At 42.1% G+C, this 26,106-nt stretch overlaps 1 protein-coding gene across 1 annotated transcript; it reads left to right on the top strand.

Annotated features, from left to right (window-relative positions):
* The first annotated feature begins 597 nt into the window (after window positions 1–597).
* Window positions 598–22,709, top strand: drc3 (dynein regulatory complex subunit 3). Its single transcript, XM_060902613.1, has 12 exons — window positions 598–757; window positions 865–981; window positions 1,138–1,304; window positions 4,652–4,798; window positions 9,768–9,887; window positions 13,645–13,757; window positions 15,374–15,548; window positions 15,651–15,773; window positions 21,881–21,951; window positions 22,044–22,167; window positions 22,289–22,420; window positions 22,599–22,709. Exons 1-12 carry the CDS (start codon window positions 598–600, stop codon window positions 22,707–22,709), a joined length of 1,560 nt encoding a protein of 519 aa, XP_060758596.1.
* The last annotated feature ends 3,397 nt before the right edge of the window (window positions 22,710–26,106 follow it).

Below are 26,106 nucleotides of genomic sequence, written 5' to 3'. Positions count from 1 at the left end.
TGAAATAAAGGCCTTGAATTTATTTTCCTGGGACTACTTTTATTTATGGTAAAAGAGATAGTTGTGCACTCAGTTCATTTCCTGCATTGGAAATGAACAATAAATATTGTTGAAACCATATGAAAATGTGGACATAGGGGAAGGCTATAAAACACAAGCTGGACTTCGGTTCGGACCTTCTACTTGGACAAAATTTAATAACTGGACCTCAGTGACTTTTAATTGAATACCCCTGATCTAGACATTGAAATCTTTTAGTAGAATTGGAATGGAGATAAGAAACGTTTCAGAAAAAGAGGAACATCAGTTTAGAAAGAACCAGAAGTTTTCATGAGCAGAAAATGTCCAAATTTGAACATGTGAAGAGTTTTCCCAGGCTGCCACCAAACACACAACCTTTAATACTCATCAACTTTTTGAAACAACTCAGATAGTCTGCGGGCCAGAACAAGACGAGCTTGTATTTTAACTCAAAAGACAGATTTTTAAGGTGTTTTATGAGAACTATGAAGAAATATGGTAACAATAATTATATGTGTGTATATTGTGTATTAGCCAGGTTATTAATACACGTCACACTTTGGCAGCATCATCAAAATGAATGGGCTATATGATATAAAAGAATCCAGTGTAATTGATGAGGAAATGCTGCAAAAGGCAGTTGAGGAGCAGGGCCCTCAAGAGCAGGCTGGGCGTATAGCCAAAGAAGAGGGCTTAAAGTACGACAAAGTGACTCAACTGCGCCTGGACTACAGAAGTAAGATTTTAACACATCGATGCCCATTTTCACATAGTCAGTTCTGCTGTATGTTCTATTTCATATATAATTTTTGGCCTTTATAATGACTGTCTATGTTTCTTCAGACATCTTAAAGATAAACTATTTATGGCAGTTTATATCTCTAACCAAGCTTCAACTCGACAATAATATAATTGAGAAGATTCAGGGATTAGAAACGCTCACTAACCTGGTATGGCTTGGTGAGTTCAGCTTTTTTATTTATTTATTTATTTTTAGGATTGTATTTTATTTTATTTTTATTTTATATTTTTTGAGAAATATCCTTATAAGTTGAAGAGTTTTGATTTCTAATCATACAAACAGTATTATTTTTTTCCCCAATACTGTTGTCTTAGACTTGTCCTTCAATAATATTGAGGTGATTGAAGGGTTGAATACACTCCTGAAACTTCAGGACCTGAGTTTGTTCAACAATCGCATTTCTGTAATAGAGAACATGGACACACTTCAAAACCTGCAGATCCTCTCCGTTGGTAACAATTTAATCTCGCAGCTTGACAATGTAAGTCTAAAAGCTTTGAATAGTTAAAATAATAATAAAACATTTGATTGTGTAGATTATAACACAAGAAATACATTTTAGTAGCTTTCAATTACTGCTTACTATATTGAGAAATGGTGTATATATAGACCCCTTGCACTGACATCACATTTACTTTAGCAACCGTCGCTACCCTATACCTGGGGGACAAATGAGCTTTGTTTACATGCTGTTCACATACTGAAGCCAAGCGAAGATGTCCGACGTCTGTTGCTGTTGTCCAAAAAAAACCTACAGCTAATAAAGCTCTACTACTGGATTACTTGGATAATCCTAGTCAGAAAGAAGTGCAGGAGAGATATACATGAAAATTAGAGTTTATTACTGGTTATGATCTGTACAAAATTTCTCGAAACAATGGGAGTGACGGTGTAGATTTGTGGCCTAGCATTAGCTACATCTTGGAATACACCTTTTTCCTCGAAGAGTCCCGACATGGAAGAGCAGTTTAAAAAAACTACAAAAGCAAGAAAACCCTCTTTGTATAAAGACTTTTTCCCAACATCAGCTTTTGGGAACAGAATGTTGCGAAAGCCAAAGCATTTACCCTCAAAGGACTCCGACCTGAACTGTGGGCTGGATGGTATTCCCACCCTTCCATGTCTCAACAACCCCAAAGACATCTAGTTAAGGCTAATTTATGCTGACAACGCAGTCCTCGCAGATGGCGTCTGCGTAGCCCCCCCCCTTCGCAGACGCTCTGCACACACCTCCCAAAAATTGTGACCACCGCAGAAGCCTCGCAGACAGCGTCGCAGACAAGAGGGCTCTGATTGGTCCACTCTACATCCGCTGTACACGCACTTCCGCTTCCCTACTTTCCCGGTTTGTTTTGTTTTCACGACCGCCATTTTTAAAAACACGAGCGAAGATGGAGCAGCACGAAGAGCGGTTGATTGAGGAAGTGAGGAAGTACGTACATCTATATGACTCCAGTTCTAGTCATTATAAGTAACCGGAGGATAAACACTCCACTAACCACACCCACCAACTACTCCTAGCGATTTCACGACTTCGCGCCCCCTTGCGTTGTGGCGGTGAATAACATTGCGCACGCTAGGGCTGAACGATCTATCGTTTTCGACCGAAAATCGCCATCTCAGACAACACGATTTTAGGATTGTCAAAGCCGCGGTTTTTCTCAGTGCTCCTAAACTGACCCATGTTTTGTTTCATCAATAAGTTGTCCTCATTTTTTACACTACAGACAAAAAAAATTACGTTCAGGAAAGCCTTGTGGCACTCAGTGTGAAAGAATTTTGTGAATATCTCCTTCTGTTTTCGTGTAAATCCCCGTTGTTTGGAGGGAGCACTGTGAGGAGAAACTGCGCTTTCTCTGTCTCTGTGTCTGAGCGCGCAGGTGGGGGAGGGGCTGCTCGCTCTCTCTCACACACACAGGAGGGAGGGGCCCTGCAATAGCAACTGCTACAGCCACTGCATCACTCTTATTTCCCACAGCGGAATTGTTGGCTCTAGTTATAATTTATAATGCTTATGTACATTCTTTTACAAAAGTGCAATATTTTGATGCTGCTGAGCCATTGATGAACCTTTTTTTATGTCTGGTATGTTGTAGATGGAAAAAGTAAAAGAAGCAAAAGTTTACTTAAGAAAGATGGCTCTCTTTATTTTTATTTTAAGTTATTATAACTTGTTCCTCAGGCACTCAATGTTAATAAACAGGCCTACATTTGAAATCTGTTGACCTCAGTTTTCATTCTTGCATTAGCTTTATGGAATTCATTGTATTAATTAATTTGCACTGAAACTTGATTTAAAGAAAAAAAATCGTGGTTGAAATCGAAATCGCAATATCTGCCAGAAAAATCGCAATTCAATTTTTTCTTAAAATCGTTCAGCCCTAGCGCACGCCTATTACTCCCCGCTCAACGATAAATTACAACTGTCTGCAAAAAGCTATCTGCGAAAGCCTTGTCGCAAGAGCATGCAGAGGCCCTTACACAGCGATTTGCACTCTATCATTTATACATTGATACTTATTATTGTTAAAACAACATCTGAAGTGTTATTATTTGTAAAATAAAATATCTTGGTCTAGATTTTCAAACAAGGGCGGCACTGTGGTGTAGTGGTTAGCACTGCCGCCTCACAGCAAGAAGGTCCGGGTTCGAGCCCAGTGGCCGGCAAGGGCCTTTCTATGTGGAGTTTGCATGCTCTCCCCGTGTCCGCGTGGGTTTCCTCCGGGTGCTCTGATTTCCCCCAAAGGCATACAGGTTAGGCTAATTGGTGGCTCAAAATTGACAGTAGGTGAGTATGAATGGTTGTTTGTCTCTATGTGTCAGCCCTGCGATAACCTGGCGACTTGTCCAGGGTGTACCCCACCTCTCGCCCATAGTCAGTTGGGATAGGCTCCAGCTTGCCTGCGACCCTGTAGGACAGGATAAGCGGCTACAAATAACGGATAGACTTTCAAACAATGTTGTAAGATTTTATTTTAATTTTATCTAATAGTTTACAATAATTGGTACAATAATTAGACGTTAACAGAATCAGCACATTCCAGTTGTAGCTATAATCATATAGTAACTATAATCACCCTTGTAATAATAATTTCAGTAAATGGTTAATGTTCAGTTCCCTCTTCATTTATTCTCTATTCAAATGGCACAAATAAGTCACACAGGTTGATAAGAATGTAATGGACAATAACAGTTTTATCCAAAATAGCTTTTCCTGCCTCGTCGATTTATTTCCTTTTCACATGCATGCAGTTGTTGTAAAGTTCAGTCTGTGTGTTTTTTCAGGCTTAGCTCCTCTGATCTCATTTTCAGGCTTAGCTTTTCTCGCCGTATTCTCTTTAACCACTCATTTCTTTGTTGTTCTTGAAGCATTTGCTTCTCTGTTAATATTTTTCTTGATAGAACGAAGACGGAAATACCTTTTATCTCTTTCTCTATTTGAATGATTTGAATAACCAAAAACAGCACAAAAATGAATCATATTGAAGACAGATTAAGCGTTGCTTACATGAAAGACAGTGCCTGTTTGACCACCAGGCGAAATTATCACATGATGCATGATGTCATGCGCAAGGGGTCTATATGAAACTGGAATCACAGCTGCATATGTGGATAGTTTCACCTGGATACTATAGATTTGTACCTTTCTAAGAACAGTTGGCGTGTTCATTAGGGATATAAATCTACATCTGGATTTATATAAAACTCATTTGTGACAATGTTTGTTGTTAAAAGTGCTATACAATTAAAAAATGAGAAGTGAATAATAAATATGTTGCATCCACATAAAAACAATGTTCACTCTCATCCCATCTCATCTCATTTTAGGTAATATACCTAAGAAAGTTTAAAAACCTGCGTACGCTTGACCTTGCTGGAAATCCAGTCTGCAAAGATGAAAACTACAAACATTTTGTGGCTGCGTACCTGTCAGACCTGGTTTACCTCGACTACAGGCTACTAGATGAACAAACTGTGAGTTTAAAAATTATATAACAAGTGCACAAAGCTATAAGAAACCAAAGTGCACAAAACTATCTATGAGGACCTAAACTCCAGAAAATATCTACTCTTGAGGATTCCTTGGTTGTCACTTTATTCAAGAAAAACATGTACAGTGCTGAGCGTAAATGAGTACACCCCCTTTGAAAAGTAACATTTTAAACAATATCTCAATGAACACAATTTCCAAAATGTTGACAAGACAAAGTTTAATTTATCCGTTTAACTTATAACGTGAAAGTAAGGTTAATAATATAACTTGGATTACACATTTTTTCAGTTTTACTCAAATTAGGGTGGTGCAAAAGTGAGTACACCCCACAACAAAAACTACTACATCTAGTACTTTGTATGGCCTCCATGATTTTTAATGACAGCACCAAGTCTTCTAGGCATGGAATGAACAAGTTGGTGATATTTTGCAACATCAATCTTTTTCCATTCTTCAACAATGACCTCTTTTAGTGACTGGATGCTGGATGGAGAGTGATGCTCAACTTGTCCCTTCAGAATTCCCCATAGGTGTTCGATTGGTTTCAGATCAGGAGACATACTTGGCCACTGAATCACTTTCACCCTGTTCTTCTTCAGAAATCCAACAGTGGCCTTAGATGTGTGTTTAGGATCATTGTCATGTGGGAAAAGTGCACAACGACCAAGGGCACGGAGTGATGGTAGCATCTTCTCTTTCAGTATAGAGCAATACATCTGTGAATTCATGATGCCATCAATGAAATGCAGCTCCCCGACACCAGCAGCACTCATGCAGCCCCACATGAGGACACTGCCACCACCATGTTTCACTGTAGGCACCATGCATTTTTCTTTGTATTCCTCACCTTTGTGATGCCATACAGTTTTGAAGCCATCAGTTCCAAAAACATTTATCTTGGTCTCATCACTCCAGTGTATAGAGTCCCAGTAGTCTTCATCTTTGTAAGCATGGGCCCTGGCAAACTCTAGGTGGGCTTTTTTGTGCCTGGGCTTTAGGAGAGGCTTCTTTCGTGGACAGCATCCATGCATGCCATTCCTCTGCAGTGTACGCCATATTGTGTCACGGGAAATAGTCACCCCAGTTTGGCTTTCTACTTCTTTAGATAACTGCAGTGAACTTGCATGCCGATTTTCTTCAACCCTTCTCATCAGAAGACGCTCCTGTCGAGGTGTTAACTTCCATGGACGACCTGGACGTCTCTGTGAGATGGTTGCAGTTCCACCTTTCTTAAATTTTTGTACCACTTTTGCTACAGTATTCTGACTGATAAGTAAAGCTTTGCTGATCTTCTTGTAGCCTTCACCTTTGTGGTGGGAAGAAATTATTTTCTTTGGGGAATTCTGAAGAGACAAGTTGAGCATCACTCTCCATCCAGCATCCAGTCACTAAAAGAGGTCATTGTTGAAGAATGGAAAAAGATTGATGTTGCAAAATGTCGCCAACTTGTTCATTCCATGCCTAGAAGACTTGGTGCTGTCATTAAAAATCATGGAGGCCATACAAAGTACTAGATGTAGTAGTTTTTGTTGTGGGGTGTACTCATTTTTGCACCTCCCTAATTTGGAGTAAAACTGAAAAATGTGTAATCTAAGTTATATTATTAACCTTACTTTCACGTTATAAGTTAAACAGATGTTATATTAAACTTTGTCTTGTCAACATTTTGGAAATTGTTTGTGTTCATTGAGATATTGTTTAAAATGTTACTTTTCAAAGGGGGTGCACTCATTTACGCTCAGCACTATATATGTCCCAAAGTAAAACTTAGTGCTAAAATGCAATTCTGAATTTAACCAGTAAAATCTAAGTGTAATAATTCACGTAGAATTAAATGAAATGACCACAAGATCAAAATTGAGCCTGGATTTGACTCTTGCATGCATATTTATAAGAACTTATAAGAGACATTACAGCTGTAGGTAGGGCTGGTGTGTCCCTGTAAAATAAGGTTTAAGAAACTTCAGTGTACACATATATGGACTAGGTTGGTGTTATTCAAAAAGTCAACCATGATTGGGAAACAGCCCATAAATCGTATTAGAACATTAATGTGTTTTATAGTATGCTTTACCGCAAGCTGGCCTAGTTGTTAGCGTGTCCGCCTCTTGACCGGGAGATCTACTTGCAGTCGGGTCATTCCAAAACCCATCATAAAAATTATACCTACTGCCGTGTGGCAAGGCACGCTGCAATACAGATATGAGTAGGGAAGTCAAACTCTTGCGGTTACCAGAGGACTAGCCCCCCACTGTAACCCTAGCTGTATAGGTGAGAGGCTGAGGTTTGTAGAAGCAGAGACCGGTGCCGCCCAGTGTGTTTTAAGGGCCTGGTTAGCACTGGGATGGGAGACTGCCTGGGAAGACCAGGTCCTGACATAGGAAGGATTTTGATAGTATGCTTAATATATTTTATAATATGTTCTAAAATGCATTAATATGAATCTGTGATTTGGCTTGCAGCTGGCAGTACTGACAGAGCTGCTGTTATAGAAATTGAATCAACACTTTCCAACCTATCAGAATTAATAATTCAATAATATTGCGGTTTAATAATATACAGCACTTAGATACAACCCCGATTCCAAAAAAGTTGGGACAAAGTACAAATTGTAAATAAAAACGGAATGCAATGATGTGGAAGTTTCAAAATTCCATATTTTATTCAGAATAGAACATAGATGACATATCAAGTGTTTAAACTGAGAAAATGTATCATTTAAAGAGAAAAATTAGGTGATTTAAATTTCATGACAACAACACATCTCAAAAAAGTTGGGACAAGGCCATGTTTACCACTGTGAGACATCCCCTTTTCTCTTTACAACAGTCTGTAAACGTCTGGGGACTGAGGAGACAAGTTGCTCAAGTTTAGGGATAGGAATGTTAACCCATTCTTGTCTAATGTAGGATTCTAGTTGCTCAACTGTCTTAGGTCTTTTTTTGTTGTATCTTCCGTTTTATGATGCGCCAAATGTTTTCTATGGGTGAAAGATCTGGACTGCAGGCTGGCCAGTTCAGTACCCGGACCCTTCTTCTACGCAGCCATGATGCTGGAATTGATGCAGTATGTGGTTTGGCATTGTCATGTTGGAAAATGCAAGGTCTTCCCTGAAAGAGACATCGTCTGGATGGGAGCATATGTTGCTCTAGAACCTGGATATACCTTTCAGCATTGATGGTGTCTTTCCAGATGTGTAAGCTGCCCGTGCCACACGCACTAATGCAACCCCATACCATCAGAGATGCAGGCTTCTGAACTGAGCGCTGATAACAACTTGGGTCGTCCTTCTCCTCTTTAGTCCGAATGACACGGCGCCCCTGATTTCCATAAAGAACTTCAAATTTTGATTCGTCTGCCCACAGAACAGTTTTCCACTTTGCCACAGTCCATTTTAAATGAGCCTTGGCCCAGAGAAGACGTCTGCGCTTCTGGATCGTGTTTAGATACGGCTTCTTCTTTGAACTATAGAGTTTTAGCTGGCAACGGCGGATGGCACGGTGAATAGTGTTCACGGATAATGTTCTCTGGAAATATTCCTGAGCCCATTTTGTGATTTCCAATACAGAAGCATGCCTGTATGTGATGCAGTGCCGTCTAAGGGCCCGAAGATCACGGGTACCCAGTATGGTTTTCCGGCCTTGACCCTTACACACAGAGATTCTTCCAGATTCTCTGAATCTTTTGATGATATTATGCACTGTAGATGATGATATGTTCAAACTCTTTGCAATTTTACACTGTCGAACTCCTTTCTGATATTGCTCCACTATTTGTCGGCGCAGAATTAGGGGGATTGGTGATCCTCTTCCCATCTTTACTTCTGAGAGCCGCTGCCACTCCAAGATGCTCTTTTTATACCCAGTCATGTTAATGACCAATTGACCTAATGAGTTGCAATTTGGTCCTCAGCTGTTCCTTTTTTGTACCTTTAACTTTTCCAGCCTCTTATGGCCCTTTTCCACTACCCTTTTTCAGCTCACTTCAGCTCGCTTCAGCTCACTTCAGCCCGACACGGCTCGCGTTTCGACTACCAAAAACCAGCATGACTCAGCTCGTTTCAGCCCTGCTTAGCCCCTAAAACTCGCACCGTTTTGGAGTGGGGCTGAAGCGAGCCAAAACGAGCCGAGTGAGTCTGGGGGCGTGAGCAGACACTCCCCTGTGCACTGATTGGTGAGGAGGAGTGTCCTCACATGCCCACACACGCCCCGCGAGCGCGCTGGGATCTGTAAACACCGCAAACCCGGAAGGAGAATAATTACGAGAATTTCTGAAGCCTTATGCGCCTCGCCTCATCTATACGCTCTTGCCAGTATCTGTCCGCGTTGTCGGTGACAACAAGCCACAGCACCAAGACCAGCAACACTAACGACTCCATGTCCTCCATGTTTATTGTTTACTATTCGGGTCGTGAGACTACCGCTTAAAAGATCACTGATGTCACTGTTTGCACCGCCTAACGACATCACGTGACGTCCACCCACTTTCGCTAACTCCACCCAATGTGTCCACCCACTTCCAGCCAGCACGGTTCAGCGCGGTTGTAGTCGAAATGCAACTCCAACAGCCCCGCTCAGCTCGACTCAGCCCGGCACGGCTCAGCCCAACTCAGCCGCGTTTGTAGTGGAAAAGCGGCATTATTGCCCCGTCCCAACTTTTTTTGAGATGTGTTGCTGTCATGAAATTTCAAATGAGCCAATATTTGTCATGAAATTTCAAAATGTCTCACTTTCGACATTTGATATGTTGTCTATGTTCTATTGTGAATACAATATCAGTTTTTGAGATTTGTAAATTATTGCATTCCGTTTTTATTTACAATTTGTACTTTGTCCCAACTTTTTTGGAATCGGGGTTGTACAACAGTATACTACATAGAAAGAATAATAGGGATTACATCGAGTGTTGTCGGAAATGTTTTTAAAGCTTTGATCTCCGCTCTATCCAAAGAGAGAAAAAGCACAGTACCAGTATCAGAGTGCAATTGAGAAGATACAACACAATGAACTGCAGGAGCAGAAAGCAACGGAGACTCAGGAAAAAATGGAACAAGATCTTCAGCTGCATAAGGTGACAATCCTTAAAATAAATGTAAAAATTTTGCAACGACTGTGTAGAATATTTCATTTGTTTATATTAATATTAAAAGGTGACAGGGGGATGATCTAGCAGCGCTTGCGAATGGAGGCCTTTGAAAACGAGTGAGTAACTTCCTGAATGAGTGTACAACTATGCGTGATTAACATTGTTCTATTTATACACTGTGTATTTTGCAGTGAGGCAAAGCATGCTGAGCAGGGAGAGAGTCTGTGGTATACAGCAATGACAATTTCCCCCAGCTGCGTCCTGCTGATTTGTGTGTGTGTTATTTCAATTAAGACAGTGGTCAAGATGAACCGCCCAGACTAAAAGCTTAAAATAAATGTAACAGTCTCTCTCTCACACTTGCCTCCACAGTCCTTATTTTCCTCATCAGGGTATCAATCTCTCTCTCTCTCTGTGTGTGGCATATCACTGCAGTGAGGTGGCTGCTCTGATAGCTCCATCCATCAAAGTTTCTCGGGAAGAATTATAGTAGTGATTTCCTGTTGCCTTCTTCTGGATTATTATATAGGTTTTCTCCTCTCAACCATTCACACACATTCACACCTATGGACAATTTAAAGTAGCCAGTTAACCTAACCACATGTCTTTGGACTGTGGGGGAAACCAGAGCACCTGGAGGAAACCCACACAGACATAGGAAGAACATGAAAACTCCACGCAGAAAGGCCCCCATCGGCTGTGAGGTTCGAACCCGGAACCTTCTTGCTGTGAGGCGACAGTGCTAACAACTACACCACCATGCCACCCCCAGGGTGTCACAGTCTAAAAATATCAAACATCTCAATATATTTACCCCCATTACAAATGCCTGTCAGACAGATGCTGGAGGTGGATGCAACTGCAATTTAAAGAGTTTAATAAACACAGGGCAGCGGCACAGTGGTGTAGTGGTTAGCACTATCACTTCACAGCAAGAAGGTCCTGGGTTTGAGCCCAGCAGCCCATGAGGGCCTTTCTGTGTGGAGTTTGCATGTTCTTCCCGTGTCTGCATGGGTTTCCTCCGGGTGCTCCGGTTTCCCCCACAGTCCAAAGACATGCAGGTTAGGTTAACTGGTGACTCTAAATTGACCATAGGTGTGAATGTGAGTGTGAATGGTTGGTTGTCTCTGGGTCAGCCCTGCGGTAACTTGGCGACTTGTCCAGGGTGTACCCTGCCTCTCGCCCATAGTCAGCTGGGATAGGCTCCAGCTTGCCTGCGACCCTGTAGAACAGGATAAGTGGCTACAGATAATGGATGGATGGATAAACACAGGGCAGACAAATCCAAAACATGATCAAGAATCATAGTCAAGAAACAGGCACAGAGTCAAGTGATCAGCAAACAGGGTAGCAGAGGACAAACTATGCGAATCAAAGAATCAAGGCAAAGTCAAAACCAGGAATACACACAAGATCAAAAGGCTTGGTAATCACTGGCAATAATGACACAGAGCATATAGTTCACAAAGTGTGTGTGTGTTAGAGTCTTGTTTGTAGGCGATGGTGCGTTCTGGCAATTGGAGTCCAGAATATGGCATTATGTAGTGGCCAGAAGTGGTGCTAAAGGCAGTCTTGCACTCTTCACCTTGTTTGATGTGCATGAGATTGTAGGCACTGTGAAGGTCTAGTTTAGTAAACATCTTGGCAGACCTGAGTTTTTCCAGGGCTGATGGGACCAATAGTAGCGGATAGGGGTACTTAACCATAATATGGTTCAAACCTCAGTAGTCAACACAAAGGCGAAGCCCTCCCCTTTCGGATTTTGAATGAATATACCCCTGTTGAAGGGCTTCTTGGTTGTAGTCCTCCATGGCTCGTTGCTCAGTGGGGGACAGTGGATAAATGTGGTTGTGTGTGGATGCGGTATAGGACGTCAGTGGCACAGTCTGTGAGGTGGCAGAGCACTGGTCTTGACTTTACTGAACACCTCACTGTGGTCATGACACTTCCATAAATGGGGTCATGATTGGCATGTTGGGACTTTCCACTGACATAGATGCAATGGTTAGATGTGGCAGGTGCAGACAACTGTGGAGGCAGTGCTCAGACCATTTGGTGATCTCTTTGTCCAATCATGAAGCTAGGGAAATCTTGGGATCATGAAGATGCATACAGGGGAATCCAAGGATTATTGAGTGGTTTGTGGGGACTGTGACCAGAAAAGTGATGGACTCCTAATGAATGGCACTGACTTGGAGAAGGAGGGGCTAGGTGCATAGTGGCTTTGATCTTAAGGTCCATGAAGTTGCCTGTGGCTCCAGAGTTGATCATGGCTGAGAGGACAGAAACAGATCCTGAGTGCTTTATTTGGACCTTTTAAGATGGTCAACAGGGGGCGGAGAGCTGACAACTTCCCAGTAGGTCTGTCAGATTCTGACCAGGTTATCAAGATGAATGAATAAATCAACAAGGGAATCATGGGAAAATTTGTTGTCATGACATGCCAATACTTTAAACACCTTGACGACCTTGGTGAAAAGCTGGTTTCAGAGCAGGTTTGTTCCTTCCACTTTTGGCTGCAAATGTACGGAACTGTAGTACCTACTCGACTGTGCTCCATCTCCCTTGTGCCACAGCAAACAGCTGCACTTCGATTTACAACCTCAAATCAGAAAAAGTCGAAATGCTCTGTTGAAATTAAAACCGAAAACAATAATTTGTAAATAATCTTTGACCTGTATTGCATTCAAAACAACACAGCAGCACATTATTTGATGTTTTACCTTATGAATTTTATTGTTTTCTCAAAATAATTATTTCAATTTTGATTCTTGCAACACATTTCCAAAAAAAAAAAAAGTTGGGATGGTAAAGCATTTACCATGTTGCCATTCCTTCTCACAGCACTTAAAAGATGTTTAGGGACTGAAGATACCAAGTGATGAAGCATTTCAGGTGTCATTTTGTCCTTATTCCTCCTGCAAAATGCTATTATGGTGTACAACAGTATGAGGTCATTATTGTCATGTTTTTCTTTTCAAAATTTGCCACATGTTCTCTATTGGGGACAGGCACCCTCTTCCTCCATAGCCATGCCTTTGTAATGTGTGCACAAGGTTTTAACTGGTATTTCTGGACATAACTCTGTATTGTAGAGCTTGACAGTGGTTTGCCAAAACAATTCTGAGCCCATGTGGTTATATCAGCTATGATTGATGGTTCTTGATGCAGTGCTGTCCGAGGGATCAGAGATCACAGGTGTTCAGCTTAGGCTTGCGCCCTTGCTCTTAATGCACCTAAATGCCTCCAGATTCCTTGAATCGTTTAATGATATTATTCATCATAGAGGGTGAATGATCAAATCCCTTAGTATCTTTCTTTGAGGAACATTGTTTTTCAATAATTTCAATAATTTTCTTATGCATGTGTTGACTAACTGGAGATCCTTGGCCCATTTTTACTCCTCAAAGACTAGGTCTTTCCTGGATACTTATTTTGTCCCAGATCATGAATTTGCATTATCCATACCATCCCAACTTTTTCTGATTTGGGGTTGTACTTACCCTCCAGTATGTGTTCAAAAACTGTCCAGAACAGTTCAACAAAGTGGTATTAAGTGGACAAAGGGTCCCTTCCTTGTCCCCATATGGCTGTAGCCCATGTGACTGCACAGATTAGGCTAAAGAGGCTAAAATTTTCTTGTCATCAACAGAGTGTCTGTGGTTAATATACTGGCATTAATGCTGTTTACTGAATGTCAGATTACTAACGATACCATTTCCTTCTAATTTGTGTGTTGTAGGATGCATTTGTGGAATATTTGAATGGGTCTCATCTATTTGACAGCATGTTTGTGGATGATGTTGAGGCATCCAAGTTGACACACCTTCCTGGAGTTGCTCCATTCCTGGAATCATATCCTTACTTTGTATTTCACTTCCTCATTATACTGTCATCATACTCAGAATAATGACGTAAATATAGCTTACTTCTTCTGGACCAGTGTCTGACTAGGAAAAACCCAAAGAGAAAAACCCCGTCAACTTGGAAATTCAAGTCAGAATGTCAAGGAGGGGTCTTCAGTCCAGAGTTCAGCTCTGTGAAATCAACATGGCTGCTCACAACAGTTATACTGTACAGTATATACAAGTATTTGCTTTAGATTGTATACATATAAGGTTGTTAAATCTATAATATTGACTGTGCAGTTTGCTACAATTCATTAATATACATCACTTTGCACAGTTAGCTTGCTTACAAAAGACAAACATGGAAGCATCCATGTTTTCCCCTTATTGTAACTCGAATGTACAGAGGTCATAAATGATGTAATTCCAAGTTCCAACTTTTCATTTCAGAGTTAGTCAAAAGCAGCATAACCCCACCCTAAGCAGGAACAGGGCCCTGCTCAGCCCTGCCCCTTTTCCTTAAAAGGCAATTCATAGGCATTCAAATTAGTTGGGTCAGTGTGAAAGGGGATCAATCCTTAACTTGCAAGTGACGTCAAAGCAAAATAGAAACCCAGATGTCGGCCATGTTGGTGGATATACAAATGCAGGGTCAAGCGACATTCCATACAAAACATAGTCATGCGTATGCAACTCTCTTTGTTTTTCCACTGCTTTAAGCGTTCTTTTAGCTCTGCCGTATCTTTGTGCTGTATATGGTTGTGGTCACAACAGTACTCGTGACAGTGGCACGTTCCGATTTTTTAGAATTTCGTCTGTGATTCAGAAAGAGGGTGAGGAAACTCTGAGGCTCAGTACGGAGAGGAGACGAGCACGGCTGAACAACATCGTCAGGGCTGATCTAACCGAGGCTAAAACCAAAACAGCTCGTGTTTGCAGTAATCATTTTATCTCAGGTGAGATTCAAGAGCTTTCTCAATAATATCATGGAAGAATTTTATTTCGTGTTGCTAGAATTTTGCTATAAAATGAGCATTCTCCTGTCGTGGTTCACTCGGTCGTTGTTATAATTTTAACACGTGTATTACCATTTCGCTCCGAGGAGCGCCAGCAAAATTATATGATAGAAACAATCCAGACTGGGCACCCACTCAGAAAATGGGCTATGTTTCGTCTGAGGTCGGACTTGATTCTTCAGTAGCCAAACCAGATAGAACATGATACCTGGGTACTCGATGGTCAGTAGAAGCGTCTTATCTTCAGAAAAGTCTGACTTTTTTAAATAATATGGGCTAAAACCACATATCTATTTTCTCTTTGTATTGAATCTTCGCTCGACCGTTCAAATCGTGGTAATACTAAGAAAATTCAGCATTGTTTACAGACGCTTTCAGCAGCTGCCACCCTAGTTGCTTTGTATATCCACCATCGTGGTGGACGCTCATGACATGGCACCTTTTGATCACATGGTTGCAAGTCATCTATTTGAAACTAAGATTCCATTTCACCTGGAAGTACGGATCCATAGAAGCACAGATGAAGCACACAAAGGGCTGTAAATATTACAAATGTCTCCTTTAAAAACAGTATTTTACAATGCATCGACCTTAAATACATCGAAACATACCAGAAACAGTTGGCGGCATTGTGTATGCAGATTTTTGAAGCAGGTTTAACACAGCATACTCAAAGGCAGAATGAGGTAGAATGCTTCTTCACCTGTTTCCAAAAGGCCAGGGCTGACAATCAGCAAAGAGGAGCTCAAATAGTAGCGGACTTTGAGAGGTCCAGGAGACAGGTGGGTTTCTTAACAAATTGTAGCCAGCAGACAATAACAGTCTGTCATTGCTTTTAATGCAACTTGCATAAATAACACAAATACTATTCGGTTCTGTTGTAGGTGATGGTTGAGATTCAGCAGGCCGAAGACCACAGTTTGTTGAAGGTCAGAGTCGGAAATGAGATCATGCAGCTTCGTGACACTCTCCTGACCCTGGAGCTGCAACTAGTGGCTCAGTTAGAGGTATGATGCACAAGTTACCTCTGATAAAAAAAAAAAATACACTACATGGCCAAAAGTATGTGGACACCTGCCCATCATACCCTTATGTGGGTCTTTTCGAATCGCTTGCCACAAAAGTGGAAGCACACAATTGTTTAGAATGTCTTTGTATGCCATCGCATTAAGATACCCCTTAACTGGAATTAAGATTCCTAAACCTGTTCCAGCATGACAATGCCCCGTACGCAAAGCGATGTCCATAATGACATGGTTGGTGTGGAAGAAATCAAGTGGCTGCACAAAGCTGTGACCTCAACCCAAGTGAACACCTTTCGGATGAGCCGAAATGCTGACTACACCCCAGACCGTGTCACTGTCTGACCTTACTAATGCTGTTGTGGCTGAATGAGCACAAATCCCCACAGCTATGCTTCAATATCTAGAAAAACACCTTTGCAGAAGAGTGAAGGTCATTATAACAGCAAGGGGAGGACTAATTCTGTACTGCATGGCGAAAAGTAATTCATACTTTTGGCCATATAGTGTATTTACCTACCGTAATAATGTTGGCTTGGGTTTATGATCTGTTTTACCAGAGAGAATCCAACACTGGAGCGATGAAAAGCAAAACAGTTTGGCTTACATGATTAAGTAGTGACCAGATCATGAGTCAATACTCATATCATCCATAACCTCTGCTGGATGAGAAGTGTACTGGTTTGAGCTGCACTGCTCCATATTCACAGATCATCAGAAAAACCACGTCTGCAACCACCTTGTAACTTTCTGCTTTTATACTTTGGCTGCAGACTTTAATGTGCAAAATATGACATAATGTCATTATTAAATATAGTGAATAATTATACATCCAGGACACTTTTCCGATGGAATAAAAATGTGTTCTATTCCCTTCTAGCAGGTTTCATTCATTTGGTTTGATAGCATGCAATATTGTTAGCATATCGCTTATCCTATGTATATTACGTCACTCTACCCAATGGAGAATGAGCGTTGAATATGGTTTACGATGTTGCATGGTTGTCAAGACAACATGACATCACACGTTGGAGCTGACACGAATATCCAATGAGAAAGTTTTCTGCTGCGAATGCGCTGAAGTATTTCTTTGTTTACCGGGAAAGAGAAAGACATGTTGAACACCAGAAAGGCTACCAAAACTTCATTAGATGTTCTTCACGCATATGTACAAGCAGTGGCAAATCGTTACTATTAGAGCTGGGACTTCGGCTTAGCCAAAACTTAGCCAGACACACCAAAAAAGCAACAGGGCAAAGGTTTTGCAAGGGATTAGCAGCAAGCTGTTAGTTAGCTCCATCGTGTGTAATTGTCGATGTTGATTTTAAAAGTAACTAAGTAAATTACACAGGGAAATGAATAGTTAAGTATGAGTGAAAAATACTGTGGCGAGTGTGTGTGTGGAAGAAGAGTCTGGAGAAGAAATCTTATGTCTGTGAAGATTCTCAGTCATCCAGGTCATAGTAAACTGTGGGTGGTAAAAGAGAGCAACTGGACTTGCTTGAAGATTCTTGAAGACGTTTCACCTCTCATCCGAAAGGCTTCTTCAGTTCTGTCTGACTGGTAGGGAGCATCAGGTATTTATCCTCTCATGGATGAAAAGCTCATCTAAGGTGTCATTGAGTCATCCTGTTGGTGTGGGTCACTGGGGGCTGGTTGTGAACGGCCTCGAGAGTCGTTAGGGTGATCAGTGGATTGCCCATTAGGGTGATCAATGGAATGCTGATTCTCTCTGTCCTCCTGTGAGTCAGTCACTACGTTTACATGCACATAGAGAGAATCGAATTTCTGCCGTTGCTCGACTGAAATCGAAGTTCAAAATGCCATGTATACACCTTAATTCGGCTGAAATTGAACCGAACTTGATTTCTCGGAATCGAGCTACACGACCTAGTTTATGCGATTTCTGCCGAGCTACTTTGTGCATGTATACCCTATCGAGCTAGTTGTCGAGCTACTTCCGGAAGTGACGAGTGACGAGACCACAAGCGGGAAACACAACAGCCTCGGTCGGCATGACAACAGTAGTAGCGAGCAGCAGAAGAGGTCAGGAGGAACAAACGAAGAAGAGAAAATGGCGATGTAGAGCTCTCAGAAGTGTGGGTGGAGCACAGAGGACGGCAGGACAAAGCTTCTGGTACTAATAGGCTTTTTATTGTCAGACTTTTCAGGTTAACAGCCTACTTTTATTCTTGAGAGAAGTGCGCGCGCGCACACACACACACGCACGTGCGCGCTGTGTTCTAGTCCCGGGATGAGCTCTCCCCTCTGCTGTCCCTCTGCCTCCTTAAATAGGGCGCGGTTACTGGGAAGACACACAAACACAGGTTAATTACCGTCAGGTGTACCGTCGTTCTGCCACTCACCTTCCCTGGCTCCGCCCTCCTGTCACAGACTGGCGCTTGACCACGCCCCCACTGCCACAGGCAAGCAGAAACGTGCACTTCTGGAGCAATGAGGAGAGAGTTCATGCTCATTCAGCTTAAGGAGTTGAATATATTAAAATTCATGGACGGGAGAAAAACACGCAATGGAGAACACGGAACTGATAACTTTGTTTACACTCTTGAATAGCTCTTCTTCATGACGACAACCGGAAGTGTGCCAACACGATGGGGCGTGTAGCGCCACCTGTGGCTCGGGTGCACAATGCACCTCACACAATAGCCCGATTTCATTGTGTGCATGTAGGATTGGATTTCTCTGGCACCCTGCTGGGACCTTCAGCTCGATTACCGACAGCAGCTCGATTTGGATGTGCATGTAAACGTAGTCACTGAAAACAGCTGGGTTTTGGTGTGCATTCAGTTGTCTGGGAAGTGTGCCAAGGACTGCATTGTAGGTGGCTGATAAATGATGTCTTAGACCCCCACCTCTGTTCAGTGATGGCCGTTCCAGGTTGACAAAAATGGCTTCTTTAACTCCTCGCTCATACCAACGATCCTCTCTGGCTAAAATGCGTAAGTTGCAATCCTGAAATGAGTGTCCTTTGTTGTTAAGATGAAGGTAGACAGCAGAGTCCTGGCCTGAGGAACTGGCTCTCCTGTGTTGAGCCATGCGCCTGTGAAGCGGTTGTTTTGTTTCCCCAATATACGAGTCCGTGCATTCCTCACTGCACTGAATGGCATACACTACGTTGTCCTGTTTGTGTCTGGGTATTCTGTCCTTAGGGTGGACCAGTTTCTGCTTCAGGGTGTTACTGGGTCTGAAATGTACCGGAATGTTGTGTTTGTAGAAGATCCTCCTGAGTTTCTCAGCTAGACCAGAAAGGTAGGGAATGACAATGTTCTTGCATTTGTTCCTGTTATCCTCCTTGTCCATTCTGTTCCTTTTTCTGCTCTTGAGGAAAGACCAGTTGGGATAACTGCAGTTCTGAAGTGCTTTCTTGATGTGATTCTGCTCCTTCTCTTTTCCCTCTATCGTTGTAGGGATGTTCTGAGCCCTGTGTTGCAAGGTCCTAATGACCCCCAATTTGTGTTCCAGTGGGTGGTGAGAGTCAAAGAGTAGGTACTGGTCTGTGTGTGGGGGTTTCCGGTAGACCTCGATGCTCAGGCTTCTGTCTTGTCTAATGTGTACATCACAATCCAAGAAGGCTAGATTATTCCCACTGATGTCCTCCCAAGTGAAGTTGATGTTAATATCCACTGCGTTGATGTGCTTAGAGAAGGCTTCCACCTCATGGGTTTTGATTTTAACCCAGGTGTCATCCACATATCTGAACCAGTGGCTGGGAACAACTCCTGAAAAAGTGGTCTAAGCTTTATGTTCCACTTCCTCCATGTAAAGATTGGCCACAATAGGGGATACCGGTGAGCCCATGGCACATCCATGCTTCTGTCTGTAGAAACTTTCATTAAACTGGAAATAAGTGGTAGTCAGGCAGAGGTCAAGCAGGGTGCAAATCTGGTCTGTGGTGAGGTTCGTTCTATCCAATAAGGTGCTGTCTCGAAGGAGTCGTTTTCTAACAGATTCAACTGCTTCTGTGGTGGGAATGCAGGTGAACAGAGAAATGACATCGTAGGAAACCATGGTTTCATCTGAGTCTAGTTTGAGGTCTGCAACTTTAGTAGCAAAATCTTGGGAGTTTTTGACGTGATGTGGCATATTCCCAACGAGAGGAGCCAGGATGGTGGCTAGGTGTTTGGCAATGTTGTAAGTAACAGAGTTTATACTGCTGATGATAGGTCTGAGTGGAGCTCCTTCCTTGTGAATCTTGGGGAGTCCATATATGAGAGGAACAAGCCACAGTCTCAGCCATCAGAAACAACAATCTGACCAACACAGAGGCAGAACAACTTAGACTGAAGATATCAGCTGCTCTGTCCAGTGCGAAAGCACCCCCCTATAACCTCACCATCCAAGAAAGGAGGGCTCTTACATTGCTTCAAAGAGACTGGAACATCACCATCCTTCCTGCTGTCAAAGGGATATGCACAGTGTTGCTAAACACAGTGGACTACCACTCCAGGATGACCAGTCTCCTCAGCGACACTACCACCTATGAAACCTTGAGGCAGGACCCCACAAGTTGTTACAAAAAGAAAGTTGTTAGCTGCCTGCAACAACTAGAAAAGGACCAAGCCATCAACCGAACTCTGTACTACAGATTGTACCCTGGGGAAGCCGTTCCTCTCATATACGGACTCCCCAAGATTCACAAATCTATGTTCTATTCTGAAAATATGGAATTTTGAAACTTCCACATCATTGCATTCCGTTTTTATTTACAATTTGTACTTTGTCCCAGCTTTTTTGGAATCGGGGTTGTAATTACAGCATTCAGTCTTTTTGGGTCGGAGTCTATCAGCCTGTCACATCTAGACTTGGCAATATTTGCCCACTCTTCCTTGCAAAAGTGCTCCAAATCTGTCAGATTGCGAGGGCATCTCTTGTGCACAGCCCTCTTCAGGTCACCCCACAGATTTTCACTTGGATTTAGGTCTGGGCTTTGGCTGGGCTGTTCCAAAACTTTTTTAGGGTCATTGTCGTGCTGAAAGATGAAATTCCTCTTTATCATCAGCTTTCTTGCAGACATCTGAAGGTTTTGGGCCAAAATTGACTGGCATTTAGAACTGTTCATAATTCCCGCCACCTTGACTAAAGCCCCTGTTCCAGCTGACGAAAAACAACCCGAAACATGATGCTGCCACCACCATGCTTCACTGTGGGTATGGTGTTCTTTTGGTGATGCGCAGGGTTGTTTTTGCCAAACATACCTTTTGGAATTGTGGCCAAAAAGTTCAAGCTTGGTTTCATCAGACCATAACACATTTTCCCACATGCTTTTGGGAGAGTTGATGTATTTTCTTGCAAAATTTAGCGGGGCCTGGATGTTTTTCTTTGTAAGAAAAGGCTTCCGTCTTGCAACCCTACCTCATAGTCCAGACATATGGAGAATACAGGAGTTTGTTGTCACATGTAGTACACAACCAGTACTCGTCAGAAATTCCTGCAGCTCCTTCAGTGTTGCTGTAGGCCTCTTGGCAGCCTCCTTGACCAGTTATCGTCTTGTCTTTTCATCAATTTTGGAGGGACGTCCAGTTCTCAGTAATGTCACTGCTGTCCCATATTTTCTCCACGTCTTGATGACTGTCTTCACTGTGTTCCATGGCATATCTAATGCTGTGGAAATGTTTTTGTACCCTTCTCCTGACTGATACCTTTCAACAATGAGATCCCTTTGATGCTTTGTAAGCTCTCTGTGAACCCTGGCTTTTGCTGGAAGATGCAACTGAGTAAATGTCTGAACTTTATTTGGGGTTAATCAGAGTCATTTTAATCGATGGTAGGTGTGAACCCAAAAAGACTGAATGCTGTAATTAAATCAAAAGGTGCTTCAACAAAGTATTAGTTTAAGGGTGTGCACACTTATGCAACCAGCTTATTGTACGTTTTTTTATGTTTTTCCCCCTAACAGATTTGTTTGTTTTTCAATTGAATTTTACAGGTTATAGGTCACATTATAGGCGGGAAAAGTTTTGAAATTATTTATCGTGGTCTCATTTTTTTACATCACAAAAACCTACTATTTTAACGGGGTGTGTAGACTTTTTATATCCACTGTGTAACTGTATGTAACTCTCTTTTCTCAGGACATCATTAAAGAGTTTGAGAGAAACATCACAGACATGGTTGGAGGGTTTGCCGAATACGTGCAAGGCATATATCCTTTAAAAAAAAAAAAGTCCAGTCGAGAATCTGGTCTCACGTTAATGTCAAACATGAACAAATGCACCTTCTTTAACTCTGCTGCACATTTGCTCAGTGTCGAGATCTGGAGACTCACCATCACGAGAAAGTGCTTGACATTGCTGTGGCAACACTGGACAGAGTGGCGAAGAATGAACCGGGGGAGGATTTGTCTGATGTCATGCACTTGGTTAGTAGGAAAACATGCAGTTATAAATGTTATCAGGTTCCAGACAGACGGATTATTCTACAGAACAATATCACATCTTTCGAGAAGGCGTGCGGTCTCACTGCTCAGTTCTGTCGTCTAGCTCTTTGTAGACAAAGACACGATGATCAACACGGTCAACGCGTCACATGACACACACCTGCTGAAGATTGACAACAGAGAGGATGAGCTTTTGACACGGCTCAGTGGCTGGAAGAGTGCAGTAATGAAGTCGGTAGGAGACCTATTAAACGTTTCACTTAGGCAGTTTTCTGTGAAGGACTTGTTACAATACATTATATTACAGTGCATATGAGATCAAGAGAGCTGCTCTACAATTGCTCTCTTTTTTTTTTTCTTTGCTTTGAACAAATGTGTGAGCTCCAGTCTAAAAGACATCTTTGTGTTAACAGATACATGATGATGAGGTTAAAAGGAATCGCAAACGCATCTCAGAAATCCATAAATATGTTGATTATTCTTTGGAGAAGCTCGAGGAGACACTATTGCCTGATGACCAGTAGCAGGAACAGAGCCGGACTGGGACAAAAATTCAGGCTGGGAGTCTCACCCCCACCCACGCAGATGTATTCTGAGATCACTACCCTTGCATTGTACACTCTCGAACCAGTTTCTTAGGAACTCTGTACATCTGTTCATTCATGCAAATATCTAATCATGAGGCAGCAGCTCAGTGCATAAAATCACCTAGGTATGTGCCAGGAGCTTCAGTTTATTACATAGCATTAGGTACATGATTGCAGATCAAACTGACCTGCACTTGAAGTTACTTTAAAAAAGTCGGTTATTTTACTGCAGGATCCTTCTGGAGGACTTTACCTTTTCCCTTACTTTTTCCTCTCTGCTCCATCTGACCACTTCTTGTCCAGTCTTCAGTGCATCACCATTACTTTCTGTTTCTCGTTGCTTTTATTTACAGAAGCTGAACGGATGATATTATGATTATTAGCCTAAAGTTTTCTATTCTCAAGTCTAGTCTAATCCTATACTGTACGGTATATAAATGTATTAACAAAACGTGTATGAATAATATCAGCTTAAAGTGAGTTTAAAACTAGGATATGTGCTATTAATCTTTGAAGTAGGTTTTGTGAGTGTAAACTGGGAATAAAACAATACTGGAAATATGTGAAGAACTGGAATATACACTACCGTTCAAAAGTTTGGGGTCACCCAGACAATTTTGTGTTTTCCATGAAAAGTCACACTTTTATTTACCATCGTAAGTTGTAAAATGAATAGAAAATCTAGTCAAGACATTTTTCTGGCCATTTTGTGCATTTAATCGACCCCACAAATGTGATGCTCCAGAAACTCAGGCTACGTTTACACTAGACCGTATCTGTCTCGTTTTCTTCGCGGATGCACTGTCCGTTTACATTAAACCGCCTGGAAACGCCTGGAAACGGGAATCCGCCAGCGTCCACGTATTCAATCCAGATCGTGTCAGCTCCGGTGCTGTGTAAACATTCAAAATACGCGGATACGCTGTGCTGAGCTCTAGCTGGCGTCTCATTGGACAACGTCACTGTGACATCCACCTTCCTGATTCGCTGGCGTTGGTCATGTGACGCGACTGCTGAAAAACGGCGCGGACTTCCGCCTTGTATCACCTTTCATTAAAGAGTATAAAAGTATGAAAATACTGCAAATACTGATGCAAATACTGCCCATTGTGTAGTTATGATTGTCTTTAGGCTTGCCATCCTTCCACTTGCAAGTGGTAAGTGATATGCGCTGGGATCACACACACAGCGGCTCAGTCCCGAATTGTGGCTTGTGCACTTCACTCGCGCGCTGTGTGAGCTGCGCAGGGCCGGAGTGCGCACCCTCCAGAGGGCACTCACTGTTCAGGGCGGAGTGATTTGGAGCGCAGGATGCCTGCGGAGCCAAGCGTATCCGCGTATTGGTGTTGCTGTGTGCACGGCTAACGGTTTTAGTGTAAACATGAATCGTTTTAAGAACGTTAATCTGATGATCCGCTGATTCGACGTAATGTAAACGTAGCCTCAATCTGCTCAAAGGAAGGTCAGTTTTATAGCTTCTCTAAAGAGCTAAACTGTTTTCAGCTGTGCTAACATGATTGTACAAGGGTTTTCTAATCATCCATTAGCCTTCTGAGGCAATGAGCAAACACATTGTACCATTAGAACACTGGAGTGAGAGTTGCTGGAAATGGGCCTCTATACACCTATGGAGATATTGCACCAAAAACCACACATTTGCAGCTAGAATAGTCATTTACCACATTAGCAATGTATAGAGTGGATTTCTGATTAGTTTAAAGTGATCTTCATTGAAAAGAACAGTGCTTTTCTTTCAAAAATAAGGACATTTCAAAGTGACCCCAAACTTTTGAACGATAGTGTATATTTTCTCTGGATTTTTTTTAAACGCCGAAAGAAGTCAGTGTTTGAGAGCCCATGTCCTTTATCACTCCACAGTAGATTACTGGATTAAAGTGCATATTCTGGACCAGTTTAGTGTTTTTTTTTAATCTGAAAGTATGTCCCTTTACACACTCATCCAGAAGGGTAATTTTGCACAAGGCCATCTGTCTACAGCAGAAAAAAATAAAATAACAAAACGCGTCTGGAAAAATCCCAAGGGAGTCTGGAGCCAGATTCGTGACGTCACGTGCGGATCCGCCAGCAGGCTGCACGAGCTTGCATGGATTCAGTGCACAGCCTGTGTAGACCAAGTTTAGCAGCTAGCGATTTTGCACTGAAATATGGAATTGTCGCCTGAGCTTCTAAACCCGTGGATTCATTCATTAATGCTCATCTATCTATTGTTACATAAATCATATTTTTTTCTAATTACTATTATGTATTTATATATTTCTTCATTTAGAAGAGTACTGGCTACTGGAGGAGAAAGATTTCATAAGCTACACACATGGAATCGGCTAAGCAGGGTTGGATATACATTTAATGTGTTTGACAGGTCCCAAGATCTCAAGCCCTGACACGCATATCCCTTGATACATGTGAAGTAAGTGTATTATCGCCCAGCGCTTTCGTGTTGTTTACTTTTGTGTGCGTCAATAAATAACATTATCCGTGTACCACACAAACACAGGGACACCTAATTTAGAGTATAGTCTCTCTTATTTCTTACCCTGGCAACAGTCAACTTGTGAATTGCCGATTTTCTTGGTCTTTTTCTCGGCTCTGCTTTGGTCCTCGGCTTTTTCCGGGTGCGTCGCATGAAGCGCTCCCATTTCTCTCTCATTGTCCGGTCTTTTGGGAAACGATGAGTACTAATCCCATCAAGATTGGTGTTGCTACACCCTCCTACGATACATCTGTTAACCATTTTAATAATTACACGATAACGTTGAAGAAATTTGCAGAAAACCACCAGGTCGTTTTCTCATAAACAAACCAGCGCTGACGTAGGATTCAGAGGGAGGCGTCCCGCACGCGACGTGACGAAAATCAATGTTTGCCGGGAAATCCAAATGCCAAGTTTTTTCAGAGGCGGACCAATTCACCTCAAATGGCTTGATTTCAACTGAATTTTTCTGGTATTGCGCAAGGTAAAAAAATTGCACAAAATGCAAAATGTGACAGATATTTGACCAAAGTTTAATATAAAATAGGAGAATTACATTGATCTTGCTCCTGAATTTACCTGTGATATGCACTTTAAAGTCTCTGTGTCCTTCTTGCTGGGCAATCTTGCCACCTACAGGGTGTGATGGGTGTTGCATGGAATAGACAGAGACACGTTCCACTTTTCCATCTCTGTTGGATTCATGTGATATCATTTATTATTCTATCCACAGTCACTGGATATGAGCAATTGCACACTCTGATTGGCTACTCTACTACGAGGCTATCGGCTCATACACTGTGAGTAGAGAAAAAAAGAAATTGGTGGAGCGTGTTGCTGAAC

This window comes from Neoarius graeffei, chromosome 20 (assembly GCF_027579695.1).
Source record: "Neoarius graeffei isolate fNeoGra1 chromosome 20, fNeoGra1.pri, whole genome shotgun sequence".
Lineage (NCBI taxonomy): Eukaryota > Metazoa > Chordata > Actinopteri > Siluriformes > Ariidae > Neoarius > Neoarius graeffei.
Note: the sequence above shows the minus strand (reverse complement) of the source record. Positions and strands in the feature narration are given on the sequence as shown.